At 53.9% G+C, this 27,152-nt stretch overlaps 1 protein-coding gene across 1 annotated transcript in view; it reads left to right on the top strand.

The window, feature by feature from the left end:
• Positions 1 to 11,611: 11,611 nt before the first annotated feature.
• The window catches only part of LOC120369051 (maestro heat-like repeat family member 5), a 23,777-nt gene continuing 8,236 nt past the window's right edge, over positions 11,612 to 27,152 (top strand). The window contains exons 1-8 of the mRNA XM_039481941.1: positions 11,612 to 11,902; positions 15,478 to 15,573; positions 16,805 to 16,884; positions 18,239 to 18,362; positions 18,980 to 19,066; positions 21,279 to 21,383; positions 22,527 to 22,662; positions 26,370 to 26,465. Of these exons, the coding sequence (XP_039337875.1) occupies positions 11,834 to 11,902; positions 15,478 to 15,573; positions 16,805 to 16,884; positions 18,239 to 18,362; positions 18,980 to 19,066; positions 21,279 to 21,383; positions 22,527 to 22,662; positions 26,370 to 26,465 (793 nt within the window). The 5' untranslated portion in view covers positions 11,612 to 11,833. The remainder of the gene's footprint in view (positions 11,903 to 15,477; positions 15,574 to 16,804; positions 16,885 to 18,238; positions 18,363 to 18,979; positions 19,067 to 21,278; positions 21,384 to 22,526; positions 22,663 to 26,369; positions 26,466 to 27,152) is intronic.

Below are 27,152 nucleotides of genomic sequence, written 5' to 3'. Positions count from 1 at the left end.
GTGCCCTGTGTGTCGAACTGGGAATGTTCTTAATGTGTTCTTTGAATGCTGAGTGGGGAGTGTTGGCCTGGGAAGGTTGCAGGGGAGTTTTGCTGGGACTGTCTGCATTGGGGGATGGGAGACTTTCCTTGAGGGAGGATACCTGAGCAGGTAACATGAGAACCCTGGAAGGGGGTTGGAGGCCAGGTGACACCTCTGCCCGGGAACTGGACAAAGGGTGGGAGAGGAGCCGGGGGGGGAGGCTAAGTGAGAGGCTGGAGGGAGTTTCAGTTTGGAGCTGGCTGGGAAAATGGAGAGGAGTCCAGATGGGGCTCTGATCTCCCAACGGGGCTCTGGCCTCCCTGCCCCCCGCCCCCGCAAGAGGGACCTAACTGAGGGGGTCCTGTTGTCTGAACCTGCAAGACCTGTCTTGGACTGTGTTCCTGTCGTCTAAATAAACCTTCTGTTTTACTGGCTGGCTGAGAGTCATGGTGAATCACAGGAAGCCTGAGGTGCAGGGCCTTGTCTCCCCCACACTCCGTGGCACTCGGTACCCTACCCATCCTCAGCCTGAGCCCCCCGGCCCAGCGTTAGCGGGCACTGTGCTCTGTACCCTACACCCCGTATCTCCCAGCCCTGCTGCCCAGCATTAGAGGCGCTGTGCTCTGTACCCTACACCCCGCATCTCCCAGCCCTGCTGCCCAGCATTAGAGGCGCTGTGCTCTGTACCCTACACCCCGCATCTCCCAGCCCTGCTGCCCAGCATTAGAGGCGCTGTGCTCTGTACCCTACACCCCGCATCTCCCAACCCTGCTGCCCAACATTAGAGGCGCTGTGCTCTGTACCCTACACCCCGCATCTCCCAGCCCTGCTGCCCAGCATTAGAGGCGCTGTGCTCTGTACCCTACACCCCGCATCTCCCAACCCTGCTGCCCAACATTAGAGGCGCTGTGCTCTGTACCCTACACCCCGCATCTCCCAGCCCTGCTGCCCAACATTAGAGGCGCTGTGCTCTGTACCCTACACCCTGCATCTCCCAACCCTGCTGCCCAACATTAGAGGCGCTGTGCTCTGTACCCTACACCCCGCATCTCCCAGCCCTGCTGCCCAGCATTAGAGGCGCTGTGCTCTGTACCCTACACCCCGCATCTCCCAGCCCTGCTGCCCAGTATTAGGGGGTGCTGCACTCCATACCTGACACATCACCAGCCCCAACCCCCCTGCCCGGCATTAGGGGTGCTGTGCTCTGTACCCTACACATCTCCCAGCCCCAGACCCCTGCCCGGTGTTAGGCAGTTTCTAGTGTCTGCTCGGAGACCCAATTCTGCCATTCTGTCCAGCCACATCTCCTCTCATGAGGCTGAATCCTCCCATCTCCCCAGACTCACCATAGCCCAGGACTTGGGGGGCACCTGCTGGCAAAGTGGCCTCGATCCCCACCACGCAGGCAGGGGTCATTCAGCCGGCGATAGCCCTTCTCTCGAGCCCTGAGCGCCTGTGTGTCATGGCTGCCTGCAGGGGTTCAGGGCCAGCAACTGCTTCGGGGGAGAGAACAGGGCCTGGCTAGGTAGGGGCTCAAACCGATGAGTGTCAGTTTGGATCCTCAGCGAGCCGTAAGGGTGCAACACGGGACGGGGGGGCAGGGTGGTCAACCCCAGCCAGTTCATCATAGACCTTGTCCCTGAGGCCTCAGTAGAAATGGGGATGTTCACCTGGCTGCACGCAGATGCGAAGGACTGGAGAGGGAGGTGGCGGACGTGCCCTTTTGATGCCTGTGCCTGAGCACATGAGGAGAGCGGGGGCGCAGGCATCGCTCCATGGTACTGCTGGCAAATGTCTGTGACTCAAGTGCCCTGGGTGCACATGCCCCTACGGTGGAAGATCTACAGGCACGGGATGGTGCCTAAGGGGGAGCTACAGAGCCAGTGGTGAGAGGGGTTTGGCCTTTGACAGTCTGCTCTGGGTGCCTGGGCTGTCAGATCCCAGCCAGCCACTGGCATTGCCAGACCTCCCTGATCTATGGTGCTGCTGCTCTCCTGCTTCTAGGAGTCACTGCCTCCCCTGGGCCAAGATGTGACAGTGCTGCCCGTGGGAGACAGCTGAGGTCACTCAATTAGGTGAACTGCAAACAGAACGGGCAGACAAACCCCAGAAGCTGGTGGTTATTCCAGTACTTAGATTTACCAAGCCAGCACAGAACAGCTTCTACCATACCCCACTGGTTACTCAGAAGTTCAAACACTGCAGTTCCCTTAAAGTGACCAACCTCAAGCCTCCATCCAGACACACACGTCAGATATGATGATGATTACTGAAAATCTTATCTCATCATACAAAAGAAAAGGTTCTTCCAATCTCAAAGGATCAGCCACATACCCAGGTCCAATTATAACTAGATCTTACCTAAAATACACGCTATAGCCAATTCTTATTAACTAAGCTAAAGTTTATTACAAAAGAAAAGCGAGAGTGTTGGTTAAAAGACCAATATACATACAGACTTGAATTCAGTTCTTGAGGTTCAGATACATAGTAGAGGTGAGCTTGTAGTTGCCAAAAGTCCTTTTAGAAATAGTCCATAGGTTATGGTCCAATGTCCATATTCAGGGTGACTCCAGTCAGTGACTGGGGATCTCAATCCTTATGGCTTAAGGTTCCCCCCTCTTGAAACCCAAAGCAGATCTGAGATGAAGTAGGATCATGTCCTAGGGTTCTTATACATTTCCAGCAGCCTTTTGGCTTGAGAAAACAATAGGCCTAATGCTCCTTCTCCCAAACATCCTGGCAATTAACACAGGGTAATTTAGCCATTAAATAGTTCAGATACGGGTTACCACAACCTTCAAAGAGACACATAGAAAATAATACTATTTCACTCAAGCATCTTCCTAAATGTTAATATTCCTTTTTTGATCTTTAAATTAAAGCCATAGCAATAAACAAGTCTTGTTTGCTTACATCACAAGACCTGAGCAAACACCTACCCTTCTACCTCTAACAATGCAGACCTGCATTTCAAAGCTCTATTCATTTACACATCTTCCTAACCAGTTTCTAAAGTTCAGCCCTGGGTCAGGTTAGTCTGCGAGTTAATTAACTCTTTCTGGCCCTGTTTTTCTTCAGTGAGATATTAGATCAGACTCATAATGTCACACAAGACCCCCGCAGCAATCATCTCCTGGGGCTGCCGAGGCACTGAGCAGCTAGCAAGGCCTGAGACTCAGCTGGTGGGGAGGGGTAGGAGGCTGCTCTTAAAGCAGCTTGTGCGTTGTTGCCGTGGTGGAAGGGGAAGCAGAGATGGGGCCGTTTTACATCCCATGGCCAAGGCACCCAGCAGCTTGGGCAGGTGCAAAGAGCCGCCCGCGTGAGCTGGGAATGGGAGCTGGGGGTAAGGAGAGTTCAAGAACCCCCATTCTGCGCTGTCACAAGGAGGAGGAGCCAGGATGGAACTGATGCTCCCACTCGGGGATCTGGGGAACCCCCTGGCTCCAGCTGCATAGATACAAGGAGGGGCTCTGGCCTGGGGTCTGCACGAGCTGGGACTAGATGAGCCCAGTGGTCCCTTCTGGCCTAACGTCTGTGACTGTGGGGAGCGGAAGGTCCTGTGACGGTACCTCCCATAAGTCTTTATGAAAATAGGACATAGCTGGAATATGTTTTGTGCTGCCTGTGCCATGTAACATATCTCTGTAAAGGTTATGGTCTACTATATCTAGTCATCCTATTTGTACACATCTGTCATTTTCTACTTGAGGTTAAGAATATTGGCTGTATACTTGCTTGATTTCTAAGTAAGCTTTGTGAGGCATTTGGTCAGCTTCTTTAGGAAGGAATTCGCAAGGCTAAGTACCCGATCAGGAAGCACGTGGGGAACAATGCCTCTTGGAATGCTCCAGTCCACATAAGAAGTCTTCCTGGAGACATACACGATATCACGTGGACAATGGCTTCTACCTGTAAAGACTGTGAGTCATGCATGGACATGTGACTTGCCCAGGTGACTCCAGGACTCCATCTTGGAGCTGGACTTTCCATAGGAGTGAGGAGGGGGATCTCCACCCACAAGAGAAAGTCTATTTAAACCCCTGGGAGACCCCTCCATTTTGTCTTCAGCTGGCTAAAGAGAGAGCCTCCCCACCCCCAGGATATTTGGACGAAACTGCAACAAAGGGGTGTGAGTGATTGCTGGACCCAGGCTAAAAGGAGATTAGTCTGTAAAAGGGTGCCTTCCGGAACTGGTGAGGATCTTATCAGTATTCAGTGTTTGATTAGACATAGATTTGTGCATTTTATTTTATTTTGCTTGGTGACTTACTTTGTTCTGTCTGTTACTACTTGGAACCACTTAAACCTACTTTCTGTGTTTAATAAAATCACTTTTTACTTATTAATTAACTCAGAGTATGTATTAATACCTGGGGGAGCAAAGAACTGCGCATCTCTCTCTATCAGTGTTATAGAGGGTGAACAATTTATGAGTTTACCCTGCATAAGCTTTATACAAGGTAAAACGGATTTATTTGGGTTTAGACGCCATTGGGAGTTGGGCATCTGAGTGCTAAAGACAAACACACTTCTGTGAGCTGTTTTCAGGTAAACCTGCAGCTTTGGGGCAAGTAATTCAGACCCTGGGTCTTTGTTGGAGCAGACGGGAGTGTCTGGCTTAGCAAGACAGGGTGCTGGAGTCCTGAGCTGGCAGGGAAAACAGGAGCAGAGGTAGTCTTGGCACATCAGGTGGCAGCTCCCGGGGGGGTTTCTGTGATCCAACCCGTCACAGGTCCCTCCCATGACCCCGGTGGGGAAGGACAGGCTCTTAAACCCTGCGAGGCCAGAACCAGTCTGGGCTGGGGCATCCCATGGCTGGGGAGTCACACACTGGCTGGCTTGTGACTCGCCTACCCATTGTGACATGCCCCCTGCTGGCTGGCACAGCCTCATCCCCTCACTGTCAGGCTTGGCTCTGGCAGAGCGAGTGCTTTCACGTGCTGCTGAGAAACGCTGAGCCAGCCATTTCAGCTCTGCCACCGGCAGCAGAAAGTGGGTGGACCATATACACACCGGCTTTTGCCCACTCCTGACTCCAGGTAGGAGAATCTTCTATTGCCCACCTCTGCTTTTCCATTGCATCGCCAGCCACACCGAGCCTTCTGCGAGCTCCTGGCTGCCAAGTGCCCTGGTGCTGGCTGTCTAGCCCGGTGCCAGTGAGGAAGTGGGCAGCGGCATGTGCACAGGAGGGAGTCTGGGGCGGCTAAACAGAAGGGGTCGCACCAGTCAAGCCCAGAGGGGATGGAGACGAGGAGGGTTTAGCAGGGCTGGTAGCAGGGCACGGGAAGGCGGCACAGGCTGGTAGATGAGGCATTGGGCTGGGACTCTGCTGTAAGTCTTCTGAGTGAGATCAGGTGAGTCCCTGACACTCTGGGCCTGAGCAAAGTAGAGAGAGCAAGTCCCTGCTCCATGGGGGGGCGGGGGTTGAGATGCTAAATACAACAACACCCGCATGCTCAGCTGCTGCTGTGATGGGGCCAGGTAAGTGTCCAGATAGGGAGGTAGCTGGTGGCCAACATGGGCCATGTGGGGGTGATGAAAGGCAAATGGGAAGAAGCATAAGAGGTGTGTGTCATGGAGTCCCTGGGCAATACTCTGGAGCTGCTCCCTATGAAGCCAGTCAGGACTCTGGTGAAGTCTCCTCTCTGTGAGCAGGCTCTTCTGGGCCAGAAGCTCACAGGGCTTCCAGCTTCCTGGGTCTGACCTTGGAGCATTCAGCATCCTCTGCCCCTCCTTGCGCTTCCCACAGTGAGTCTGCCCAGGCAGGGTCCTAGAGAAGCCAGAGGGTCCTGCACCCCCACTTCGCAGTCAGACGTGACTCTTAGCCAGCCAGGAAAATAGAGGTTTATTAGATGACAGGAACACGGTCTAAAACAGAGCTTGTAGGTCCAGAGAACAGGACCCCTCAGCCGGGTCCATTTTGGGGGGCAGTGAGCCAGACACCCACGTCTGCACTTCACTCCTCATCCCCAGCCAGCTCCAAAGTGAAACTCTCCAGCCCTGCTGTCTGGCCTTTGTCTCTTTCCCAAGCCAGGAAGTCACCTGATGCCTTTGTTCTCCAACACCTTTAGCTATCCTCTTGCAGGAGGGAAGGGCCCCGGCCATTAGCTGCTCGGAAACAGTGTCAGCCATTTATGCACACTGGCCTTTATCCCACCACCTAGAGACTTAAGAAATGCATAGGGGAAACTGAGGCACCCCTACAGTATTCAGAGGCAACATTAAGAACAGTCCCACTTTGTCACAGTGAGGGAGTTGGGGAGTCTGTGGGAAGCCCACTCTCTTGTGAAATCAACCACCCCCAGACAGTGTGGGTCCTTCGCAGGCCTGAGGGTGCTGATCTGGGCTTTGCGCGCTACCCAGGGCTCTAATCCTGGCTCATTCCCAGGAAGCTGGGAATGTGAGTGCTGGAGCTGCCAGCTCTGGGCATCTCCCTTCCCAGCACGAGATTGCCTTGTGGCGGGGGGTAAGCCCACCCCAGGAGCTGGCATTTATTGGCCTCTTCCACAGAGCACTGGAGTCTCAGCCGCTCCAGATCGGGGGGAGGGGCCAGCTGTGAATTTGGAGCCAGATCCGGGTTTGGATCTGAATCCGCCGGTGCTGCGGAGCGTTCAGATGTGGGGAGCTAGCTCCTGCCCACGCCATAGCACAACGTGCCACTTCAGCCAGCCACCTGCCAGGCTCTGGCAGCGCCCAGTGTGGAACTGCAGCTGGGCCCTCCAGAGCCGAGCTGCTGCTCCTCCTCTCTGCTGGCCAGCCAGCCGCAGCTCCTCAGCACCTGCCCGCTCAGCCCCACCTCAGTGCGCCTGCCTCCCCAATCTCCTCCCTGGCACTGAACTTCGCCCCCGGCACCTGGCATGTCAGTACCCAGCGGGGCCGGGAGCCAAGCGCCCTGGGAGCCATCTGTAAGGGGCTGAGTCCCTCCTGTGCTGGGCTCCAGACAATCCACAAGCCAGGAACTGGCCTTGTGACTCCCCGAGCAGCTATATCAGTCTCACAGCAGCAGCTCAGTCTGCTCAACATCACTCCAGAGTCAGGAACTTGCTCCTGCCTGACAAAGGCAAGAGTCTGAGCCTGCTCCAGCCTTGTTCCTAGTCCTACTCCAGTCCTGGTCTCCCTCCAGTCCCCATTCAGGAGACGCAGCGTGGGGGGAATCGGGCTGTGTCTGTACAATGTCTAGCACCACGGGGCCCTGATCCCGGACTGAGCCCTCTGGGCACTACAGAAATACAAAGGAGAACAGCAGGGCTGGAGGATTTACAGGCTCCTTGTGAGGAGGGCTGGTTGGGTTGAGCCCGCAGTGAGTCCACAGTAACACAGAGCTGTGCTAGTGATGGAAGATCTATTTCATCTTCTCTACCTAGCACAGTTCATAACTTAGCACTGACCAGCTGCAAGGATCATGGTGGGCCCTGGTATGGCTGTAGCAGCAGATTCAATGTTCGGGAAAAGCAAGATCTGTGCAATAGGCAACGTTGTTCCATCTGGGCACCAGCCAGCTCCTGTGCCCCAGAGAGCTCCCACAGCTCACACTGAACCAGGGACAAAGCGGGCAGGAGGTTGGAAGAGACCCAGGAGACCCATGGTCATTTCCTAGCTCTGACACAGATATTCTGCGTGGCCTCGGGCAAGTCCCTTATTCCCTCTGTGCCACAGTTCCCTGTCTGTTCAGTGGGGGGTAGCAGCCAGGCCCTGCCCTGCAGGGGGTGGTTAGATTAAATGCAATCGAGGTTGGGCAGTGCTCTGATGCCATGTGGATGAGGGCCAGGATGGTGCCTAAGACAGACCAAAAGCAAGGGGGAGCTACAGAGCCGGTGGTGAGAGGGTTTTGGCCTTTGACAATCTGCTCTGGGTGCCTGGGCTGTCAGACCCCAGCCAGCCACTGGCATTGCCAGACTTCCCTGAGCTATGGTGCTGCTGCTTTCCCTGCTTCTAGGAGTCACTGCCTTCCCTGGGCTGAGACCCCCGCAACAATCATCTCCTGGGGCTGCTGTGGCACTGAGTGGCTAGCAAGGCCTGAGACTCAGTAGGGCGGGGCTGCTCTTAAAGCATGGGCTGGGAGCTGGAGGAGGAGAGAGTTCGGGAACCCCCGTTCTGTACTGTCATGAGGAGGAGGAGCCGGGATGGAAGTGATTCTCCCACTCAGGGATCCATCCGGCAACCTCCTGGCTTCAGCTGCATGGACGCAGGGAGGGGCTCTGGCTTGGGGTCTGCAGGAGCTGGGACTAGACAAGTCCAGCAGTCCCTTCCAGCCGAACGTCTGTGACTGTGGGGAGTGGAAGGTCCCTCCCATGACCCTGGTGGGGAAGGACAGGCTCTTAAACCCTGCGAGGCCAGAACTAGTCTGGGCTGGGGCATCCCATGGCTGGGGAGTCACACACTGGCTGGCTTGTGACTCACCTGCCCATTGTGACATGCCCCCTGCTGGCTGGCACAGCCTCATCCCCTCACTGCCAGGCTTGGCTCTGGCAGAGCGAGTGCTTTCACGTGCTGCTGAGGAACGCTGAGCCAGCCGTTTCAGCTCTGCCACCGGCAGCAGAAAGTGGGTGGACCATATACACACCGGCTTTTGCCCACTCCTGACTCCAGGTAGGAGAATCTTCTATTGGCCACCTCTGCTCAGCCACTGCCATGATGGGGCCAGGTAAGTGTCCAGACAGGGAGGCAGCTGGTGGCCAACTTGGTCCATGTGGCAGTGATGAAAGGCAAATGGGAAGAAGCATGAGAGGTGAGGGAGCTGGAGAGTCTGTGGGAAGCTCCCTTTCTGGTGAAATCAACCACCCCCAGATGGTGCAGGTCCCTTGCAGGCCTGGGGGTGCTGATCCGGGCTTTGCGTGCTATCCGATGCTCTGATCCTGGCTCATTCCCAGGCAGCTGGGAGCGTGAGTGGTGGAGCTGCCGGCTCTAGGCATCTCCCTTCCCAGCACGAGATTGTCTCTGGGGGAAGCCCACCCCAGGATTTGGCGTTTGTTGGTCTCTTCCACAGAGCGCTGGAGTCTCAGCCGCTCCAGATCAGGGGGAGGGGCCCTCTGTGAATTTGGAGCCTGATCTAGGTTTGGATCTGAATCCGCCAGTGTTGCGGAGCGTTCAGATGTGGGGAGCTAGTTCCCGCCCGCGCCACATCACAATGTGCCACTCCTGCCTCCCCAATCTCCTCCCTGGCTCTGCACCTCGCCCCCTGCACCTGGAATGTCATTAGCGAGCTAGGCCTGACCACCTCCATCACCTTTGCTGACCCCATCACTTCCATAGGGAATGGCACTGAGGATGCCAGGGGAACTGGCATTCTCAGGTTGCCAGGAGCCATTGTTCTATTTACCAAGACAGTCCGATGCCAGGACAGTGCCCCTGAGCTCTGGACAGGGCTAGGGCTGCATTAGGACACCTGCCGTGCAGCTGCTGTAGAGTCAGCAGGAGACATTGAGTGAGGAATGGAGCCCCCCAGAGCAGGGGCCATTCAGGACACCCATCATGGGGGGAATCAGGCCTGGGATGCTCTCCAGCGGCTGCTGCCACACAGGCCTTGGAGAGATGCTCTGTGAAACCCCAGAAAGCGCGCCCCTGGCACACAGCTTTGTAGCACTGGGACCCCATACACATAAGCCGCCATCCAGCAGGGCCTTGGGCCAGCCCCACCTCTCCCACTGCCCCACTCTGGGAGGCCAGGGAACAGTTCACAACTTTGCAATGACCAGCTGCAGGGATCCTGGCGGGCCCTGGTATGGTTTTAGCAGCATTTTCAATGTTCGGGAAAAGTGAGATCTGTGCAATAGGCAACGTTGTTCCATCTGGGCACAAGCCAGCTCCTGTGCCCCAGAGAGCTCTCACAGCTCACACTGAACCAGGGACAAAGGGGGCAGGAGGTTGGAAGAGAAGGTGCCAGCCTGGGACCCAGGAGACCCATGGCCATTTCCCAGCTCTGCCAGAGATAGTCTGTAGCCTTGGGCAAGTCCCTTATTCCCTCTGTGCCACAGTTCCCTGTCTGTTCAGTGGGGGTAGCAGCCAGGCCCTGCCCTGCAGGGGGTGGTCAGGATAAAAGCAATTGAGGTTGGGCACGTTGGAAGAGAAGGTACCAGCCTCTCTGCTGCTCTCCCACCTTCTGCTCCTGCCCTTTCACGGGGGGGTGTGAGCAACTCCTGCTGCTCACGAGCCCGCCCCAGCTGCCCCACCCCCCTGGCCTCGCCCACCTGGGAACTGCCATGGCCCCAATATTCCTGGGGGAAGGGATTAGGGTAATTTCCCTGGGCAGGAAGAATCCTGAGTGGCTGGATCCAGCCTGTCTGCTGTGCAGCTTGTGAACCAGCAGAAGGAGAGGTGGAGTGACCCAGGAGGCCGTTTGGCCTGCGGGATGGGGTGCTGGCTGGGCATAAGGAGACCTGGGTTCTAATCCTGCCTGTCCTGCTGACTGGCTGGGTGACTTTGAGCACATCCCTTCACTTGTTTCTCTGCTGGCTGCCTTGGCTAGTTAGAGTCTGAGCCCTACAGCCCAGCGATTGTCTGCAGCACCTGGTGCAACAGGGCCCTGATCTCAGCTGGCATCTGTAGGCGCTGGTGGAACAGAAATAATTGGGCTGGCCCTGATGCTGAACGGGCAGTCACCTCTCGTCACTCACAAGCAATGCCTTGTCCTGGCTTCTTGCAGGATGGCTGAAGAAGCCCCAAGGACCCTCAAAGCCCATCGGTGCCTGGGAGGAGACGAAACCTCCCAATGGAAGAGTTGGCAAAGAGCCCACAGCAGAAGCAGGAGCTGTGTGTGCCTCAGCCCTTCCATGCCGGTGAGTGGGTACCTCCTGCGTGGGCGGAGGGGGCTGCAGAAATGGCCGGGGCCATGGCCCTGCATTGCGGTGGGGCTTGGCCCCTCTGGGGGTTGGGTGGCAGGACTAGGGTGTCACTGGGGGGAGAAGACTCCATAGACCTTGTATTGCTCTGAGCTGCCATGAGATGGAGAGACAGGAAAACCCCGGCAGGGGGGAATGGCCCCTCCTGCTGGCAGCAGCTGTAGCCTCTAGAGCTGATTGGGGCATTAGAAACGGCAGCCGAAGCATGGGGTGGAGACTGACTGAATCGCCCATCCTTATCTGTCACGCTGCAGGGTTGGAAGATATTTTCCACCCGTCGAAGGGGCTGCTTGGTGCAGGGTGGGTTGTTAAAGCCTAGGATTGCAGGGCACCGGCCAGAGCATAAGATGCCCCCTGGTGTTGCAGCCCCATCTGCTGGCTCCTTTGTTGCATGTCCCAGCACAGGGCATTTGGGGGGGAGTGTTGACGATGGGAGCCCAGTGCCTGCCCAGGTTACACCCGATGGCTCTGGCTGGCTGTTGGTGGCAGGAGAGGCAGTCAGAACAAGCAGAACGGGCAGGCTCTGGGTCCCCATCTCTCACACAGACTGGGCAACTGTTCCCTCTCCTACACGAGGACCAGACCAATTCACTGCCAGTCCCTCTGCCCCCTCCAGCAATGGCCTGGAGAGTTGGGACACCACTCATGGCCTGACATCATCCCTCCTTCCAGATGTGACGCTCTCCAAATCCCCAGACTGAGCCTGCATGCTGGGTGGGGAAGTGGGGTGGCTGTTGGGAACCAGGGCTCTGACTGGATCTTTGCTGGGCTGGGCAGCAAAGAGGTGAGGAATCCAGGAATCGCTGTGCCAGACCCTGCTGTGCATCGGGGCTGCTCCCCTGCTGGGGCGGAAGTGAGGGGTAAGGGTTTTCTCTAAGATCTCTGTCACCCAGCCTGCAGCTTGGTAGACCCAGGTATTACCACCACTCTGTCTTTGATCAGATTCACCAGCCTACTGTAACACCTGCTTGATGAGGCTAGACTCGGAGGAGAAAGAGGCTCTGGATTACATCGAAGCCTTTCTCACGAGCAATGAACAGGTACTAAGAGCCCTCCTTTGACCTGTCAGCTAGGGCCCTGTCCACATGCACCATCCGCCCTTCTCCGGGAGACGCATGGATTCTAAGGCCAGATGGGACCACTGTGACCTCCTGTATAACACAGGCCAGAGACCAGCCCCCGAATAATTCCTGTTTAAACTAAAGCATCTTAAAAATCTCCTGTCTTGAGTTACAAAAGGTCACCCACCATGCCACTTGCTCAGTTGTTTCAATGGTCTATTACTTTCTCAGTTAAAAACGTACATTTCCAGTTTGAATTTGTCTACTTTCAATTTCCAGCCCCTTTGAGGTGCCACCTGATGTATCGGGATACCACTGAGCCCGCCTGTTCTGCCAGCCTGGGCCCCCTTTACCTTGTCTTGCTGGGCTTGGGCAGGGCCACCCAGAGGGGGGGAAAAGTGGGGCAATTTGCACCAGGCCCCGGGCCACGCAGAGGCCCCCACGAGAATGCCGGAGGCTCCCTCCGCCTGCCCCCATCCCCCGGCGCCTCAGCGCACCGCCTCCAGGAGTGGCCCTGGACAGAGCTAAAGCAGCGTGGCTTGGGCGGGGCCTGAGCTCCTCCCACTTGGAGCCACGTGGTAAGGGGGCGGGGCCAGAGCGCCTCCCGCTTGAGCTGCATGGTAAGGAGGCATGGCCTGAGCACCTCCTGCTTGAGCTGCATGGTAAGGGGGCATGGCCTGAGCACCTCCTGCTTGAGCTGCCTGGTAAGGGGGCGGGGCTGAGCTCCTCCCACTCAGAGCTGCGTGGTAAGGAGGCATGGCCTGAGCACCTCCTGCTCAGAACCACATGGTAAGGGGGCGGGGCTGTGAGCTCAGGTCCCGATGGAGCCAGGCTGCTGCAGTGCTGTCCAGGGGCCAGGAAAGCTCCTGGACGCGGCGCGCTCTGAGGCTCTGGGAGAGTGGGGAGGTGGGAGTAAGCAGCATGGTAAGCCCCTCTGAGCTGGACACCCTCCTGACAGGCCCCCCCAGCCCTGAGCCCAGCTCCCCACCCAGCCCTGGGCAACAGCAGCGCCACCCCCAGGCAGCGCCGGCCCATTGGCACCAACCATCACCATCACCCAGCGACAGCCCATTATGTAATTGCAAATGTATACATACTGTCAAGGTTCCTTCCCCACTCTGAACTTTAGGGTACAGATGTGGGGACCTGCATGAACACCTCTAAGCTTAACTACCAGCTTAGATCTGGTTTTGCTGCCACCACTCCTAAATACTAACTCCCTTCCCTAGATAGTCTTGAGAGACTTCTTCACCAAGTCCCTGGTGAACACCGATCCAACCCCTTGGATCTTAACACAAGGAGAATTTAACCATCCCCCCTCCTTTCCCCCACCAATTCCTGGTGAGTCCAGATCCAATCCCCTTGGATCTTAAAACAAGGAAAAATCAATCAGGTTCTTAAAAAGAAGGCTTTTAATTAAAGAAAGAAAGGTAAAACTCATCTCTGTAAAATCAGGATGGAAAATAACTTTACAGGGTAATCAGATTCATAGAGCCCAGAGGAACCCCCTCTAGCCTTAGGTTCAAAGTTACAGCAAACAGAGGTAAATCCTCTTAGCAAAAAGGAACATTTACAAGTTGAGAAAACAAAGTTAAACCTAACACGCCTTGCCTGGCTGTTACTTACAAGTTTGAAATATGAGAGACTTGTTCAGAAAGATTTGGAGAACATGGATTGATGTCCGGTCCTCTTAGTCCAAAGAGCGAACACCACCAAAACAAAGGGCACAAACAAAAGCCTCCTTCCGCCGCCAAGATTTGAAAGTATCTTGTCTCCTTATTGGTCCTTTGGGTCAGGTGTCAGCCAGGTTACCTGAGCTTCTTAACCCTTTACAGGTAAAAGGATTTTAGTGTCTCTGCCGAGGAGGGATTTTATAGTATTGTACACAGGAGGGCAGTTCCTTCCCTTTATAGTTATGACACACACATTAAAGCATTGAATGTTTTAAAATCATGTATTTCGTGTATACCTCTACCCGATATAACACTACCCAATATAACACGAATTCGGATGTAACGCGGTAAAGCAGTGCTCTGGGGGTGGGGCTGCGACTCCAGTGGATCAAAGCAAGTTCGATATAATACGGTTTCACCTATAATGCGGTAAGACTTTTGGCTCCACAGGACAGCGTTATATCGAGGTAGAGGTGTATTTTCAAATTATTAAAAATTATTTTTGAATGTATTTCACTGGTTATTTTTACATTTCCAAATACATGACACTATAGTATTGCAACTATTTTTTATGGAAGGGCTCCTGAAATTGCTTTGCCCCAGCCCCCTGAATCCTCTGGGCGGCCCTGGGCTTGGCTCACAAGCCACTTTCAGCCATACACTCAGGCAGGGCCATGCCCAGCTGCAGAAAGACACAGACCCTGAGATCAGCTCTGGGAAGACTCAGCTGAAGGGGCTTGTCCCAGTACTCTGGTGCCCACCTCCTTTGGAGTACAGACCCAAAGGTTTTATGAAATTTGCCTCCTCCCTTGATGTGGAGAGAGGCATGCCCAACTCTTTGCCCCTCCCCCCAGTTACTAATTGTACAAACTGGGTTATGGTACAAACAAGAAATAAGATTCTTAACTACAAGAGGTAGATTTTAAGTGGTTCTAAGAGATAGCAAACAGAACAAGGCAGATTACCTTAGTAAATAAACACAACATACAAACTAAGCTTTCCACACTAGATAGATAGGATCTACACTAGCAAATTCTCAGGCTGGCAGATTCTTAAGATTCTTTGCTGTGCAGCTTGGATTTCCCAGGTTTTCTTACACAGGTTAGGAATCTCTCTCCAGCCTGAGACCATCACTTCTCATAGTTCAATCTTTGTCCCTCAGGTGTTTCCAGGTGTCTTATTGCAGGGAGCGTGAGGTCCCCCCGATGTCATTGTTCCCCTTTTATCTCCTCTTCCCACCTGCTGGAAAACTCTTTTGCTGTGACCTGGGTCCAACAGTTCCCACTGTGTAGCGTTATCTAGAAGAGGTTTCTATGCTGTTTGTGTGCATTTCCTCAAGAAGCCATTGTTTGGCATTTTTACTGTTGTACCTGAAAGGTTGTTTTGAACCCCACAACTTGTTTCAGGAACACATACATAGCTGAACTTCATAACTGCACATACAGCGATAGCACATACAATCCAATGAGACATTAATGTCTAGCAGATAAAGACTTTTACAATACCTTACAATATGTACTTTGTACAAAACATATCCTAATGACATGACAGTGGTGAATATTGGGGTGTCAGGGTATCCCACCCAGATGTTCCTCCCACTCTGTCAAGCCCCTGCTAACACTGTCTGGCTGCTTAGCTGCCATGTTGCAGTTCCTCTCTGGACACCTACCCCGTGAGATCTGCTCCCTCTCTGGTCCGGTTTCATACAGAGCTGCCCTGCCCTCCCCAGATAGTCACTCCTGTTGCCGGATGAATGGCCTTCTGCCATTTGGCATATCAAAGCCTGAGCAGCACTGGGGGGAAGCTTTCTGACATCTCTCCCACTGGCAGCTCCTTTCCATGCTAACCTTCCTGTTTGTGTCTAATCTCTGCGGGGTGTAGGACGAGGCCAAGAAACTCAAGTTCTTGGATTCCATCAGCACCCTCAGAAGCCTGCCTGCTTTTATGAACAAAGCCCTGCTAGTGGAGAAGATAAAGGTGAGTAAAACACACACTGGGGCTGTGTTACTTGGCGGGTTTAGTGATTGTCCTGGAAGATCTTTGCAGATTTGTCGAACTTCAGCTGCCAATCATTGGATCGAGTCAGACTGAAGAGCCCATTATCCAGTATTTGCTTCCCCTGTAGGTACTTACAGACTGTCATCAAGTCACCCTGTAACTTTCTCTTTGTTAAGCTGAACTGATTGAGCTCCTTGAGTCTCTCACTATCAGGCATGTTTCCCAGTCCTTCAGTCACTCTTGGGGCTGTTCTCTAACCCCCCTCCAATTTATCAACATTCTCCTTGAATTGTGGGCACCGGACCTGGACACAGGATCCCAGCAGCGGTCGCACCCAGTGCCAAATACAGAGGGAAAATAACCTCTCTAACAACTGGAGATTGCCCTGTTTGTACATCCTGGGATGGCATTAGCCCTTTTGGCCCCAACTTCGCACTGGGCGCTCATGGGCAGCTGATTACCATGACTGCCAAGTCTTTTCCAGAGTCACCGCTTCCCAGGTTAGGACCCCCCATGCTGTGGGTGTGACCTGCTGTCTTTGTTCCTAAACATATAACTGTATTGAAACGTAGATTGTTCCCAAGTCACCGGGTCGCTCTGTGTACGCCAGTCTCCCTGCCCAGAGCCCCAACACTCCGCAGTCAGTGCCCACTAGGGAACTAGCAACAAATCTGCTCCGTAGATTTGGAAAGTCTTTGCTCTCCAGCGCTGCAGAAAGCTTTCCAGAGCTAACCTCCCTTCCCTGAACGTGGGACAGCATGGGCTGGTGGGTGGTCCAGTGGGCTGGGGCTCAACACACCGGGGTTCTACTCCCAGTTCTGCAGTAAGACCTTGGGCAAGTCACTTCCCCCTCTGTGCCTCAATTTCCCTCCCATGCCTTGTCTCGTCTAGTTAGCTCATGAGCTCTCTGGGGCAGGGACTGGCTCTCACTGTGTGTGTGCAGCACCGGGCACAAGGGGGCCTGATCTCAGGTGGAGTCCTTGGGTGCTAATGCTGATGGAGCCTTTGCAGAGCACTGGCGCGTGACACTGGGACACTGAGCACAGGCCCTGCACTGCGCTCCCCAGCTGGAGCCCTGCACACCATCAAGCCTGCAGTAGGACGACCTGGCTGCCGAGCCCACGTGTTGCAGGCCCTGCGCTTTGATCCCCTGTCGGAGCCTTGCAGGAGCTTGGAGCCCAGCTGGCATTTCCCCACATTGTCTCCTCAGGAGCTGATTGATCACGAGTCCGTCGACTCCCTGACCGGCGTGATGCGTCAGCAAGCTATGCTCGCGATCATGAAGCTGAGGTACCCAGCCTGCCCGGCCCAGCCCCAGCCAGTGCTACGTGCAGCCAGACACGCCAGCCTCTTGGCATGGCCAGTTTTCCAGGGCATTTCCCCCTCTGCTCCTCCCCCATCTTCTGATTCCCCCAGGAAATGTGGCACCAGATGATGGTGCTGGTGCATGTGGACTGGCACCAGTGGGTAGGTGGTGGAGGATCCTTCGGTGCCTGGTGACCTCTCCACGTGGCCTTATGAAGATATGGTGGAGGGGGCGTGGGAGGCAGGACCAGTCCCTTCTGGGGGGAGAGGGGCAGTTAGGTGCTGCTGGAGCGGAGCGACTGGAGTCGGTGCCAGCTGTGCCAGCTGCGTCACACTGGCAGCTCAGTGACTCCCAGTGGCTGAGAGGCTGGGCAGGCTGAGCCCTGGCACTTGGCACTGCCTGTGCCATGGGGGGCTCTCTCTCAGTGCCACTAGCACCCTGCTCTGAGCTTCCCCTGTCCATCAGGCGTCTGGAAGGTGATGGATGCTGCGGGCTGGAGCTGGGCTCTCGCTGTTGGCTCGATAGGTTCCCCAGGAATGGGAAGAGGAGGCGGGGCAGGAGCTGGAGCAGCTCTCCCCACTGCACACTGGCTTCCTGACAATGGGGCAGGCGACAGCATTGGCCATGATCGCGTCTCTGCGGGGGTGAGAGGGGGAGGGATTTGCGTCAGCAGTGGGCGTAGCTGTTCCTTACTGGCTGCCGCCTGCCACGAGGGGCGCGGCTGCAGGGGCAGCTCAAGTAGTCACCTGGCACCTCATTGCATGTGCTGGGGCCATGCTCTGGCAGTGGGGGTGAAGAGGTTAATGCTGTCTGGGCTGTCCCCACCTTCCTGCCCCCCTGCACACAGCTGTGTGCCCTGTCCAGCAGGCTGAGAGCAATGGGCAGGGGCAGGGCTTAGATCTCTGCTTCGGTTCTGCCCGGGTGCAGCCGCAGTGCAGACGGCTGTGGTGGGAGGGTCTCTTGCCCCCAGCGGGGCAGGACTGGCAGGCTCCTCTGCACTGTGGCCGCTGGGTTCAGAGGCGCTTTGGTGCCAGCAGGCTCTAGTCTCCCGTCCATGCCATTTGCAGGATGTTGTTTCTCGGTGAAGCGCAGCGATCTCTGCCCCAGCCGGTGAGTGCTGGTGGGGTCACAGCAGACAGCTGCAGGCTACACTAAGTCCCTGCCTGCTGGTATGGGAGAAGGCAGCACCAACTCCTTCCACCACCCCCTGGCCTGTTCTCATCTGCCACCCGCCAGCTGGAGCTCCCGCAGGTGTTTCCATGTCCTGGGAGCCTGAGGGCAATATTAGCACATCAGTCCCGCCTCAGACCCCAAATCCGCATGTGTCTCTTCTCTTAGCAAAATGAAGCTACCGGTGCGGATCCTGACACAACCCAGCCTGCTCGCCACCTGCTTCTCCAGCATCTTCTCCCTGCCTCCAGCACACACCATGGAGGAGGTGGAGGCTGCTCTCTACACCAAAGTAAGCCCCAAACCGGCCATGTTGAGCTGTCCCAAACTGAGTGGGAATCCTGCCACTCGCTCGTGTACTGTCCCCTGGGTTACCTGGCACTGGCATAAGAGTGTAATGATCACAGCTCCCCAACAGGACTTCAGCTCAGGACCTGCAGCACCAAAGCACAGGCCCCAAAGCACAGGCCCAGATAAAGGAGTAACTCCTCCTAGGGTAGCAGTAGTAGGCATTTATCCTTCACATGCACTGACAATTAGTGGGGAACAGACACTCCTTCACAAGCACATTCATCCCCATGCGTGGCTGGGGCACAGGCCTGAGATCGGCTGCTTCAGGTGCACATAGGCCAGGAGCCGAAACTTGGCTGGAAATCTGCCTCCAAATGTGGAGTCCTGTCTGACTCTCCCAGTGGGATAGACTGTGTGCAGTGGGCTTTTGGGGAGAGCAAAGACAGGTGGGGCCCTGTTGCCAAGAGGAGTTTGTAGTAGGTCCTGCGGATACAAGTGAGTGGGTGAGCTGTAATACCAGGGGCTGCTATGACCTGGGGTGTCACACGCCAGGGCATTGGTTCATCACCTGGCTGGGTAACTCCACTTGCTCTGGTTTCTCCTCTGCTCTGCATGCAGACTTTGAAAACCATGGATGAGATGCTGAAGGCCTTGGTGTGCGAGGATCAGGAGCCCAACCTTCTGGTGCTGCAAATCATCTTGAAGGTCTGGAGGCGTGGGGGCAGGAAGGGGACTAGTCCTGTAGCTGGGGTGGGGCTCAGGGACCAAGGCTCTGTTTAATCCCAAGCATGGGACACCCCCGTGCCTTCGGCTCCTCAGAGTACGTTCTCTACAAAGGTTCTTGGGCTGGAGGGCCAAGTGCCCCCACTATATCTGAAAAAGTCTGTATGGGGTGGGGGTGGAGGAGCGTGGGCGGGATCTGCTGTGTTCTCCACTGAGCCCTCATGTGAACCTGGCATTCCTTTGTGTTCACCATGGGCCCCACCAACCTGGCCAAAGCCCGGAGCTAGATTCCCCCAACATTCTAGTTCTGGGGCCACAGGAAGTAGATTCTGTGGGTGGTTTGTGCTCCCAAAAGAGGGAAATGTCCTTAACAGAGATTCGGTCTCCTCGATCCCAGAACCTGGGAAGAGGGAATCACAGAAGTGCAGGGCTGGAAGGGATCTCAAGAGGTCATCTACTCCACCCCCTGCACTGAGGTAGGGCCAAGCATTCCTAGACTGTCCCTGTTGAGTGTTTGTCCAGCCTGTTTTTTAAAACCTCCATGATGGGGTGTCCACCACTTCCCTAGGTCACCTGTCCCAGTGCTTAGCCACCCTTTAGACTTTTTCCTAATATTTAACTTAAATCTCCCTTGCTGCAGATTAAGCTCATTACTTCTTGTCCTACCTCCAGGGGACATGGAGAACAATTTGTCACCATCCTCTGTATAACAGCCCTTAACGTATTTGAAGACTGTTACAGGTGCCCCCTCCGTCTTCTCAAGATGAAACATGCCCAATTCCTTCAACCTTTCTTCACAGGTCAGGTTTTCTAAACTGCTGATCATTTTTGTCGCTGTCCTCTGGACTGGCCCCAGTTTGTTCACATCTTTCTTAAAGCGTGGTGCCTGCAACTGGACACAGAGCTCCAAGCTAACACAATTCAGAATGGCATTTCCCTTTTTCACAACAGCATCACACTGTTGATTCATATTCAGTGTGAGATCCATGATAAGCCCCAGATCCTTTTCTGCAGTACTGCCACCTAGCCGGTTATCCCCCATTTTGTTTTTATGCATTTTTCCTTCCTAAGTGTGTTACGTCACATTTGTTTTGACTGAATTTTATCTTGTTGACTTCAGACCAACTCTCCAATTTAGCAAGCTGATTTTGAATTCTAATCTGTCCTCCAAAGTGCTTGCAACCGCTCCCAGCTTGGTGTCATCCGCAAACTTTACAAGCATCCTCTCTTTTCCGTTAACCAAGTTCTTAATGAAAATATTGATTAGTACTGGACCAGGCACACCCCTGGGGGACCTCACTTGAGACACCCTCCCACTTTGCCAGCGAGTCAGTGATAACTCCTCTTTGAGTACGATCTTTCCATCAGTTGGGCGCCCACCTTATAGTAATCTCATCTGGATCAGACTGGCTTAGTTTGCTTAGGAGAATGTCTTGTGGGACTGTGTCAAAAGCCTTACTAAACTTCATATACATCATCATATACTGCCTGCCTCCATTCACTAGGCAAGTAACCCTGTCAAAGAAGGAAATTAGATTGGTTTGGCATGGTGCTATTTGTTATTACCCTATTATCTCCTCTAGATTCTTACAAACTGTTTAATAACTTGTTCAGTATCTTTCTGGGTACCAAAGTTAGGCTGACAGGTCTATAATTCCTTGGGGCCTCCTTGTTCCCCTTTCTGAAGACAGGTTCTGTGTCTGCCCTTCTCCAGTCCTTTGGGACCTCAACCCTCCTAAAGGTTCAGCGATTTCTTTGCCTAGCTCCATCTAGGGTGAATATCATGAGGCTCTGCCAACTTGAATACATCTAACTGACCTCAATTGTCTTTTACCTGTTCACTCCCTAGTCTAGCCTGTATTCCTGCCCCCTTGTTGTTAATATTGTGTTAAGCATCTAGTCGTCATTAACCTTTTTAGTGAAAACTAAAGCAAAAAAGGCATTAAACACCTTGGCTTTGTCTGTGTCTGTGTCATCCATTCTTTGCTCTCCTTCCCTGCTGAGTAGTAGCCCCACACTTTCCTTTGTCTTTCTCTTGCTCCTAATGCATTTATAGAGCTGCTTCTGATTGTCTTTTATGTCCCTTGACAGTTAGAACTCATTTTTGCCTTTGCCTTGCTGATTTTCTCCCTATGTGCTTGGACTATTTTTTGGTACTTCTCCTTAGCAATTTGTCCCAATTTGTTTCTCTCAGGTCCTGCTCCCCTGGACCACATCCAGGGAGGTACATGAGCGGCTGAGGGCAGTGGGAAGGATCAGGTGGCTGATGGAATTCATGGGGTCTCAGTGCAAATTCCAGGTGAGCAGCCTGTGACCCTGGCCACCTCCTAACTACACTGAACAGCCTTGCGGTGCAGCATGCCCTGGCATGGAAAATGCAGGCCTAGAATAGTGACTCAGCAAGATCCTCAGTAGGAGTCCAATCTAACGAGCCCTGATGTCGATGGGTCTTTCCTCTGACTCCAGTGGGCTTTGGGTCGAGTTCCATCATTCTGTCTCCAAGGACTCTCCCCGCTGTTCCCCTAGCACCAAAGTCTGCTCTGCAGGGTCAATGCATTTACACAGGATTGCCCTGACAGCAGCCTCGAACCCAGGTGTCTGTTCACCCCTTTGTCAGACGCCTGTGGGATGCCTTGGCATCAGCTTCTGCCAGGCTGCCAGATGAACGCCCCTTGCTCTGCATGCTCAGGGCCATTGAGCTGCTCCAGATGCTCCATCCCCCCTATGGAAGGGCCTCCCCTCTGGCAGCTGGAGGGGCGCTGGATGATGTGCCCCCAGAGGCTGGGGCAGCAGAACAGAAGGAGGGAGGTGGGAGGGGACACAGTGAAAGGGATGGGCGGGCCAAAGGCGCCAGAGAACTGGGAGTGGGAGTGGGAGGCTGTGCAGACCCCGGGAGAGGAGGGCAAGGGGCTTGGTGCCAGGTGGGGAAGAGCAGGAGCCAGTGCAGGGGCTGCAGGAGGGAGACGAGAGGACAAGGCTGCAGGAGAGAGCCGGCAGGAGAGAGCAGGCCGGCTGGGGCGGCGCGGAAAGGGAGGGCTCTGGGAGCTCCAGGATGGAGTGAGAGGCAGGAGGCAGAGCAGAGGAGTCCAAGGTGACTCCAAGCTCCTGGGCCTGAGGTCAAAGAAGGGAGGGGATGGGAGAAGGGGCTGGGATTAGGAACTTGCCCTTGAGATGGAGACTGGACGTTAGTTCATTCGTTACCTGGGTCCCCACTCGGGGGTAACGTTTGCTGACTTTGCTGCCCAGATTTCTCCGTCCCTGCTGAGCTTTCCTCAGCCCCTGGTGATGGGCCCACAGCTCCTCCTGCTCTCATTGTCCCCAGTCTCTCTGCGGTGGCCTCTGCCTCCCCCTGTTCTAACCCACTGCTAGGGCAATGCCAGGGGGACTCACTGCGCTAGGTCTGCAGGGGCGAGTGACTCCCTTTGCTCCTTCTCTCCATCAGGAAGTGGAGGAGTTCAGAGTCCTGGGCCAGCTGGTGGGGTGTCTCACTCTGTGCTGTGTGGAGCAGGAGCAGGAGATCTGGCAATCGGCTGTGGAGGGACTTCACCACCTCTTCTCCTTCATGCAGCTGCTAAAATGTAAGAGCACTGGAGACCCTTGTCCTTCCTAATTACACTGACATGGGGTTTCCAACATGAAAAACATATTTATTGAACACTTCCACCTTTTCTGCAACCTTTTAAACAGTCTCCATCTAGTAATGAGCCTACACCACTGCTACGATTTCTTTTGTTCCTAATTCACTTTTTTTAAAGAAACCCTCCTTAGTCCTGCAAGCCATGGAGTTTCCCCCGATGTCTTTAGCTTCCTCTATCCGTATTCTACTCTTCATAACTCACATAAGAATGGACATACTGAGTCAGACCAATGGTTTATCTAGCCCAATATTGTGTCTTCAGATAGTGGCCAGTGCTTCATGTTTCAGAGGGAATGAACTGAAGAGGGAAATTCTGAGTGATCCATCCCCTGACATGCAGTCCCAGTTTCTGGTAGTCAGAGGTTTAGGGACATGCAGAGTATGGGGTTACATGCCCTGATTATCTTGAATCCAATTATACTTTTAGCCTTCACAACATCCCACGGCAACAATTTCCACAGGTTGCCTGTGCATTGTGTGCACAGATACCTTCTTTTGTTTGTTTTTAACTTGCTGCCTATTCATTTCATAAAGTGACCCTAGTTCTCCTGTTATGTGCAGGAGTAAATAACACTTCCCTAGTCACTTTCTTCATACCAGTCATGATTTTATAGACTTCTATCATATCCCCCCTTAGTCATCTCTTGTCTAAACGAAATAGTCCCAGGTCTCTACTACAGACCTATATTGTTATAACTATATTGCTCAGGGGTGTGAAAAATCCACACCCCTGTCGGCAGGAGCACCTCTCCCACTCACCTAGCCAGCGCCTCTTGGGGAGGTGGATTAAGAGCTTCTTTGCATAGGAGCATCTTCACTTAAACGCTACAGCGCCAGTGCAGCTACGGCGATACAGTGTTTGAAGTGTACCCTTGTCCCCCATCTTTTTTATCTCTCCTCATATGGAAGCTGTTCCATCCCCCTAATCATTTTTGTTGCCCTTCTCTGCACCTTTTACAATTCTGGTATATCTGTTTTGAGATGGGGCGACCAGAACTGCAGGAAGTATTCAAGGTTTGTGCATCATAGATTTATATAGAACCAGTGATGAGCTGCCAAAATCTTAACAACCGGTTCCCTATAAAAGTTCTGATTTAAGGGAGGGAAGCAGAGGAGAGTCTGGGGCCCCTGCAGGGCCTGGGGCAAATTGCCCCACTTGCCCTCCCCCCCGCAGCCCTGGAGCTTGTAGTCTCCCCCGTACCTTACCTTGCCGGCATCTCAAAGCAGCAGGACGACTCAGGAGCTCAGCTGAGCTGCCCAGCTGCTGGCCACGCTGAAGCTCTGCAGGGGCCGGGAGACATCCTCGTGGGGCCAGGGGCCGTGGCAATTGCCCCACTTGCCGCCCCAGAGCTCGCAGCCCCCGCCCTTACCTTGCTGGCAGCCCAGAGCTCAGCTGAGCTGCACAGCTGCTGGCCATGCTGCGGCTCTGCGAGGTGGGGAAGCGGGGAGAGCCCGGGGAGACATCCTCGTGGGGCCGAGGCCGGGGCAAATTCCCTACTTGCCCCACCCTGCAGCCCGAGCCTGCAGCCCCCGTCCTTACCTTGCCGGCAGCCCAGATGAGCTGCCCAGCTGCTGGCCATGCTGCGGCTCTGCGGGGGAAGCGGGGAGAGCCCGGGAGACATCCTCGTGGGGCCCCTGCAGGGCCTGGGCCAATTGCCCCACTTGCCCCTTCCCCTTCCCTCCTCTGGCTAGCCCTGAGCTTGCAGCAGCCCCTCTCCCACCCCACTTGCCGGGCTACTCCAAAAGCGGCAGCAGGACGACTCCCGAGCTCAGCTGAGCTGCCCAGCTGGCGCCGGCAGCTGGCCACGCTGCAGCTGGGGGGAAGCGGGGGAGGGTCCAGGGGAACCTCAGCCTCCCCAGCTGGGAATCCTGGGAGCAACAGGATGGTCCCGCCCATGGACCGGAGTTCTTTGCCCACCCCCTGGCCCTTTAACAACCGGTTCTCCACGGAGGTCTATTTTTAGCAACCGGTTCTTGGGAACCTGTGGGAAACGGCTCCAGCTCACCACTGTATAGAACCATTATGATATTTTTCTGTTTTATTATCTATCCTTTTCCTAATGGTTCCCAACATTCTGTTTGCTTTTTTAACTGCCGCTGCACATTGACTGGATGTTTTCAGAGAACTATTTACGATAACTCCAAAATCTCTTTCTTGAGTGGTCATTTCAACCCCATAATTTTGTATGTATAGTTGGGATTATGATTTCCAATGTGCATTACTTTGCATTTATCAATATTGAATTTCATCTGCCATTTTCTTGCCCAGTCCCTCATTTTTTTTAGATCCCTTTGTAGCTCTTCGCAGGCTGCTTTGGATTTAACTATCTTGAGTCATTTTGTATCATCTGCAAATTTTGCCACCTCACTGGTTACCCCTTTTTCTGGATCATTTATGACTATGTTGAACTACACTGGTCTCAACACAGATCCTTGGGGGACCACGTTATTTACCTCTCTCCACTGTGAAAACTGGCCATTTATTCCTGTCCTTTGCTTCCTATCTTTTAACCACTGACTCATGAGAGAACCTCCCCTCTTATCCCATGACAGCTTCCTTAGGTTAAGAGCCTTTGGTGAGGGACCCTGTCAAAGGCTTTCTGAAAGTCCAAGTACACTATATCCATTGGATCACCCTTCTCCACATCCTTGTTGACCCCTTCAAAGAATTCTAGTAGACTGGTGAGGCATGATTTCCCTTTATAAAAGGCATGTTGGCTCTGCCTCAACAAATTGTGTTCACCGACGCATCTGATAATTCTGTTCTTTCCTATAGTTTCAACAATTTGCCTGGTACTGAAGTCAGGCTTACCAGGGATCACATCTGGAGACTTTTTAAAATTCACTCACATTAGCTATCTCATACAGAGGCCGATTTAAACGCTAGGTTACATACCACAGCACTGCACATAAGTCTGTCTGGATGTCTCGTGATAGCTGCAACCTTTGCACCAGGCAGGCAATTTACCATGCGGTTCTCCCAGTCATCACAAACCCAACTGTTTATGTGTCTATTGATTGAATCCCCCATTACTATTTCCTGGCTTCTCTTTGTAAGTGGGATTCCCACCTCAGGAGGGGTAGCCTCAGTGTGAGAGGACATCATGACTTCATCTGGAAGGTGGGTCCCAACTATGGGATCGTCTCCCTCTGCCCCAGCTCGATGTTCTCCTTCCCGAAACTTTCACCCTCCTCAGCAGCACAGAGGCTGTCAGACTGGGAGTGGGACTACTCTACTGCATCCCTAAAAAGTCTCCTCTATGTACCTCACTGTCTCCCTTGGCTCCACCAGTTCAGCCCCTCTGGTCTCCTGGTCTCCGAGGGCCAGTAGCTCCTTGGGCCAAATGCCCACATATGCTTCACCTACCCACAGGGCTGGTAATCGTACATGCTGCATTCAGTGCAATCAACTGGAGAGCCCCACGCTGCTGCTGCCCTTCTGCCTGGTTTATTTTTACTCGTCCAGGGAGGTTAGTTTGTTTAGTTTGGGGGAGGGATGGGGGAACAGGTTATTGGCCTGAGTTTACAGTATGTTTGTTAGATGTACTTGTCTCTCACACACCCTCTCTAAACGTCCTTGCAAAACTCCCGTTTGCTAACCGAAGGTCTGATTTATATTGCCTGTTGTCTGTTTCCCTCCTGGGTCAGCCAAAATGCTGGTGAAGCACGGCGCATGTCGGCAGATCCTCAAGGACAGTCAAACTGAGAGCCTTCTGGGTCACCAACATCAGCAATATCACATCGGTAACTACAGTCAGTGCTTCCTGGGATTGTTGTGCCCAGAGTTATCAGAGTCAGAAATTAACACCCTAGGAGTCAGGGGAAGGGACAGACCCAGGATGACTAACCCCATCCAGCTGGGACAGAGACCTGCCTGGCCCACTCCACCTCAAAGAATAATAGACCTCAGGAAATTATCTAGTCCAACCCCTTACTCAAAGCAGGACCAACCCAACTAAATCATCCCAGCCAGGGCTTTGTCAAGCCTGACCTTAAAAACCTCTAAGGATGGAGATTCCACCACCTTCCTAGGTAACCCATTCCAGTGCTTCACCACCCTCCTAGTGAAATAGTGTTTCCTAATATCCAACCTAAACTCTCCCCACTGCAACTTGAGACCATTGCTCCTTGTTCTCTCATCTGCCACCACTGAGAACAGCCGAGCTCCATCCTCTTTGGAACCCCTGCAGGCAGTGAAGGCTGCTATCAGATCATGCCCCAGCCCCGCATCATTTTCCTTGCCCTCTGCTGGACTCTCTCTGATTTGTCCACATCCTTTCTCTTGTATGGGGCCCAAAACTGGACGCAATACTCCAGATGTGACCTCACCAGTGCCCAATGGGGAATAATCACTTCCTCCATCTGCAGGCAGTGCTTCTACTAATGCAGCCCAATGATACCTGCCACATGACACAATCGCAAGATGCACTG

The sequence above is a fragment of the Mauremys reevesii genome, linkage group 7 (assembly GCF_016161935.1).
Source record: "Mauremys reevesii isolate NIE-2019 linkage group 7, ASM1616193v1, whole genome shotgun sequence".
Classification (NCBI taxonomy): Eukaryota; Metazoa; Chordata; order Testudines; family Geoemydidae; genus Mauremys; species Mauremys reevesii.
This window is presented reverse-complemented; position numbering and strand designations above follow the sequence as displayed.